The 6,000-nt window shown below is 36.6% G+C and overlaps 1 protein-coding gene across 1 annotated transcript in view; it reads right to left on the bottom strand.

Moving 5' to 3' along the window:
• Positions 1-544: 544 nt before the first annotated feature.
• The window catches only part of serhl (serine hydrolase like), a 29,547-nt gene continuing 24,091 nt past the window's right edge, over positions 545-6,000 (bottom strand). Inside the window, exons 12-13 of the mRNA XM_051934928.1 lie at positions 5,123-5,218; positions 545-653 (exon numbers count right to left, since the gene is read on the bottom strand). Coding sequence (XP_051790888.1) covers positions 545-653; positions 5,123-5,218 — 205 coding nt within the window. The remainder of the gene's footprint in view (positions 654-5,122; positions 5,219-6,000) is intronic.

Genomic DNA, 6,000 nt, shown 5'->3' with positions numbered 1-6,000 from the left:
CAGGATTTGAGATGACACTTTTCCTTGAAGGCCAACTTACAACTTGGCGGGCGTGGGGGTGTTGAGAAACAGGAGATGATTTTCTGCTACATTCTCTGGGCTGTTCAGATGGACGTGGTGATTTCCAGGGACCATTTTGAAATTAAACTGTGAATAAAGAATATTCAGCTATAAGGCTTTTACTCAAGAAGATGCCTTACTGTTCATGCATCTCAGTCCAACTTCTCCTCACATTTAATCCACTTTAAAGTTTTTTTTTTTTTTAATTCACGTACTTTGTTACTTTGAGTCCTTAACAACCTGATATGAGAAATATCTTTTTTTGGAAAAATTGAGGATTCTAGTGTGTCTTGTTTATTTTCAAGACTGCGTCTGTACTCGACTACACATTCATGCCCTTTCTGTCTGCTTCACTGAGTCACAAATCGTGTCAACAGAATGCATCACTTCCAATGTCAATCCCAAAATTAGATCAGTAGACATCAATGGATATTTACTATTTCCCTTCTTTGTTCATTCACATATTCAAAAATATCTAAGGCTGTCATGATAGCATCATAGCTCTAGCATCCTGGAGCCCTGCTTGTGTGGAGCGTGTATGTTCTCCCAGTGTCTGCCTTGTGCTGGGGACAGGGCAATGGTTCTTGTAGCCCCTAAAAATGGATAAACAGATGAGAAGCCAAATGGATGGATACAACATTTATCTCCTAAACTTAAGGTCTTCTGCAACAAATATGTGCAAACTACCTACATTTATATATTTTTGGCAATACAGTGCATCCGGAAAGTATTCACAGCGCATCACTTTTTCCACATTTTGTTATGTTTACAGCCTTATTCCAAAATGGATTAAATTCATTTTTTTCCTCAGAATTCTACACACAACACCCCATAATGACGATGTGAAAAAAGTTTACTTGAGATTTTTGCAAATTTTATTAAAAATAAAAAAATTGAGAAAGCACATGTACATAAGTATTCACAGCCTTTGCTCAATACTTTTTTCACGTTGTCATTATGGGGGTGTTGTGTGCAGAATTCTGAGGTAAAAATGAATTTAATCCATTTTGGAATAAGGCTGTAACATAACAAAAGGTGGAAAAAGTGATGCGCTGTGAATACTTTCCGGATGCACTGTAAATATAAAATGTGTACAAATTTACTGAATGTAGAATTAATACCTAATAAGGTGAGAGGGTTTGTTTATCATGTCAAATTGCAGTTATCATTTATTAGTACTCCCGCATCATATTGCAAACTCTGAGCAAGTGAACACAACTAGCACAAATCCAGGAAGATGACATCATAACTTCCACAGTTCGCTTTATGGTTCCATCATTTTAGGGCTGTGTCTTTGACCGCCAGTGGATTCCCATATATCAACTACTGCTTTCCAGTCCCCATCCTCCCTCTGATGGTAGTTTTTGTTACCACCATTTTTTACATGAGGGAAGTTGTTTTACCTGAAGGTGATTTCTTGTTTAGGGAAGATTTTTGTTGTGAGACAATGTGTATTTTTTCATCAGTGTTTGGGGAATAATTGCCCTTAGGGGCAAACAGAGTCAACAGAGTTGAAGAAATGCATTTGTGGAACTGGGCCTACAAAGATAAGAGAATGGGGCACTTGTGTACTAAACGGAAGGCATGACAAAGGAAAACAGAAGTGTTTTGACGAATTCATAACATTTATTGGGATAAAAAAAATATAGAAATTTACAGAATTTGGAATATTACAGAAATACATACGTACAATTGGAAATCATTATTACGTTTCAATTTTAAGGCAATGTGTAACTATTGCGTTGAACACCCTTTCAAAGATATTTTACTGCCATCCATTTAATTTAGTACACAAGTACCGAGAATGGGTAGAGTAATTAATGACAAATTATAAGTTTCTGTACAAAAGAACAGCAAACCATACTTTATTGTTGGAGAATGGGCTGCACACCTCCAAATTTGGGTTCAATATCTTCTCTGTATAAGATACAACGTGGTAGTTTCACAGGCAGCTTTCATAGCATATGAGGACAATCGGCACACTCCACTGCTTTAGTGACGTTTGAAGCTTTGGACACCATCAGTCATGTGTTGTAAAGCTCCAATAAACTGACACAAAGCTTTTAAACCTCAGTGTCAAATGTAGTAGTGTAAGATTATAGATTCATAAGAAATTCAGAATTACTCTCTCTCCTAGAGCTTTAAGTTCTTAACTTCTCATTTTCCTATTAATTCCACATCTTTTTGTGGAGTTTACTGCTTTAATTGGAAGCTAAGTGTGAAAGAAGTAGACACTGGATCAAACAATGCTGAATGATGAAAGGTTTGACACCAGCAATGTCTACGCTGGGTATGCTAAATTTTATTTGAACATTAGCAAGCATTTGTGTAGACCTACATGGAGGTCATTTAATGGTTTATTTATGTCGTCCTGTTAAATTTTCATTCCAGTGTTTTAGTTATTCAGTTTTTCTAGTGATCAAACTAGTAGATTTGACACTGACAGAACTGCATAATTCTGTGTCGTTTGCCTGAGTGTCTGCTGTGCTTGTCTTGGGTCATTATGAGGATACAAATACGTAAGTCAGTTAACCTCCACGTACAGGTAGATGAATAGGACATTGGAAAAAAGTTATTTAAAGCCACGGCAAAAATACTTTCATTATGACTGTAAATCTCACAGTACTGCTCTTCTCTAAAAGCAGACTTAAGTGAAGAAAATCAGACCAGCTAATTAAAGCATGAGGTCAATCGAGGCACAGTGAATCACTGAAAGAAAATCTGGTTGGAATAAAACACTGTGGGGGTCCCCGAGACTGAACAAGGAAACCACTGACCTTAGGAGGACTTTCAAAAATTATACTTTATGGTTAAATAAAGAAACAGAATCTGGGACAAAGAGGACAGCTGTACCCATGCATGCAATTGTAGTAAATACAGTACCTTGAAAAAGTATGTCAGCCTCAAAACTCTTTTCACTTTTTTAATCAGATTCTAAATTTACTTTAATGTAATGTAAGAATTTTTTTCTGGTTGATCTTCAAAAGAGTGTTCATCATGCTAAATCATACGAAAACAAACTGAAAAGTAATTTTCTATATGATGACGCGATCGAAAGAATCGTTGAGACAAACTGTTATGGTGACCAGTGTTGGGTAACATGACCGTACAACCTCAAGCTCGGGGTTTCCAGACGTCCCTATATACGGGACATGTCCCAAAATTTGGATCATTTGATGAAAATAACCCAAATGTAACGAGTGTTTGCTGCCTGTTTGAAACTTTGTACAGTTGCTGTGGTTGGCGGAGGCAGCAACACTTACTATTTTGCTCTCCAGCCGCGCTGCTGTGCAGTTCTGGATCAGCATTGCAACATACAGTGACTGTCAACAAAGTGTGTTGTTACTACTTGACATGGCCCACTTTTGGTCTAACTGCCTGTGTTAAATAATAATATTTCTCTGTTGTCTGTATTAAATAAACATTTTCAAATGATTTCACTTTACAGAATTGTTTTAGCTAATTTTCAAATGATTTTTACTTTTGTTTTTCTCATAACCCATTAAAATCCTTGCTTTATGTTTTTAACTTATGTCTCTACTTTTATACAATATATTGGTCTGGGTGTGTAGGAGCATGTATTAATTTATATATATATATATTAGTAATATAGAGACAAAATTTTAAGAGTGTCCCGTATTTCTAATTTTCTAATCTGGCAACCCTAGCCTAAGCAGTTTTCCCTGTTCAAATATACAGTGTACAACACAAAAGACATATTTTGACAGTACATATGGAATTCACATTCTTCTTCTTTCGTCTGTTCCCGTTAGGGATCACCACAGCGGATCATCTTCTTCCATATCTTTCAGTCCTCTCCATCTTGGTTCTGTTACCCCCATCACCTGCATGTCCTCTTCTCACCACATCCATAAACCTTCGCTTAGGCCTTCCTCTTTTCCTCTTACCTGGCAGCTCTATCCTTAGCATCCTTCTCCCAATATACTCAGGATAATAATTAATTATTTTCATATAATTATTTGTATCATTATTATACTTTTTACACTTCTGAAATTATACTTTTGGTGTTTTACACATTTTACATTAGAAAAATGAGATTTAATAAAAATGTCATTTCTCAAGCCAAGAAATGTCATGCTTTTTACATTTATTTGAGAAAAAACCATGCTAAGGAGGTTAAAAATCTAAGCTGTGCATGTGTATTTTGATATTTATGAATTGCCAATACTTAGTTTGCTTTAATGCTAGTAGGGGTAAGTTCTTGATGGATATACAACTGTGTCAAGGCTTTTGTTACTGTTAGCATTTATTTTTATATTCTATTACAGAAAAAGGCACACATATTGTTCACTGAGAAAACAAGGTAAGTTAAATAAAGCTTGAATGGGATGTTGAATGGATTTCCATTTTGCAATTGTATCGAGTATAATCTGACTGCTATTGGTATCAAAAACAGTACAAAAATTCTGCTATCATGACTTCCCTACCTGGCACAACTTAAGTAAATTCTGCATAGAGGAATGGGTAACTTTGTGCTCCATTACATCCTCAACAAAAGTACAGAATGGGGGGTGAGTACCTATAAATTATGAAATGTCACTTGTTAGAATATAATTTTTTAATGGCTTATAATTTATTTGTGCAAGCAACCACCCACCAAAAAATAAGATTGAAAAGAGTGATTACAAAAAAGAAAATTACCATCAAATCAATCAAAATTTCAGATTGTAACAATCATTTATGTGATGAAAAAGTTGGGGGCGGAATACTTTTTCAAGGCACCACATTAGTCCAGCCGTATCAACTGGCACATGCTGTAGCTGCCATTTTTTGTTCAATTCTATTCTAGTGACATGCACGGCCCTTTACATCTCAAATGTGGAAATTTGCTGAAAATGTGTAAGAGTGGATGATGGTGCTTCTGTTTCCAAAAAGGCCAAGACCTGGACTAGGTTTGGACATTAACACTGACATTTTTTTTTTTTTTGCAGTCACAAGCATTATTTTCTTTATGTATCAACTGTTCTTTGTTGTAAATGTTTTAACATTACTTACAGTACACTTGGTAGCTTTTATTTTCTTGTCATCTTCTCAAACTTACCTCTTTGACACTTCTCTGTAGCCCTTAAGCATCTTGTCCATATCTGATTTATCAAGCTGTTGAAACTCCTTCCTTTTGACTATCCCGTCATTGGCTCTGTAATAAACATGAGATGAATTAAAAGATAATCTGAGCTGTTTAATGCCAGCATGTGTTAATGGATGTTAACAAGCTTTAAAGCACTGGTGACATTTCTGTTCAATTTGCTGGTGTGAATACATGGGTGGGTAGAGCTTGGCGTCACCGCTCTTTAACTTATGGTTTATACACTTGTGAGGTGTTGACGTGGGCACAGACTTCAAAGTCGTGAATTCTTACTATTTCATTTGGGCTTCCAAATATCGCAGTCCTTGGATATTTGAGCCCTTCTAGTCTGCAACACCCCCCCCCCCCCCCCCCCCCCCCCCATCATCCTATTAGTATCAACAATTAAATATGATTTGTGAAAACAGAACTGTTACATTTTGCTGCTAAAACACTTTTAATATTGTGCAGCTACTGATTTACATGGCATACTTTCAATGTGAAAAACTGTTCAAATATTCAAAATGTTTAAGTTGGAGTAAAGCTCCTATGTTTTATAGTAAAATGTTTGCTTGTAGCTGTGTGGTGGCACATTGGGTTAACACCACTGCCCCTTTGCTCCGGAAGCTTTAGCTTGGAGTTCTGGCCTGGCACAATCTTTTAAGAATTTGCACTTCCTCCTTTTGTCTTAGCGGGCAACAGAGTTGAGCTGCAGACCTTCACACCTCTGTTGCGCCCATTTGATAATTACACGTCAGTCACGTTACGAGACGCACACAACTGAAGGCTTACCATGCACGCCACTCTCCTAAAGCACTATGCCTAAAGTTATGCTTGTGGGATGGCTGCCTTAC

Source organism: Erpetoichthys calabaricus, chromosome 12 (assembly GCF_900747795.2).
Source record: "Erpetoichthys calabaricus chromosome 12, fErpCal1.3, whole genome shotgun sequence".
Classification (NCBI taxonomy): domain Eukaryota; kingdom Metazoa; phylum Chordata; class Cladistia; order Polypteriformes; family Polypteridae; genus Erpetoichthys; species Erpetoichthys calabaricus.
Note: the sequence above shows the minus strand (reverse complement) of the source record. Positions and strands in the feature narration are given on the sequence as shown.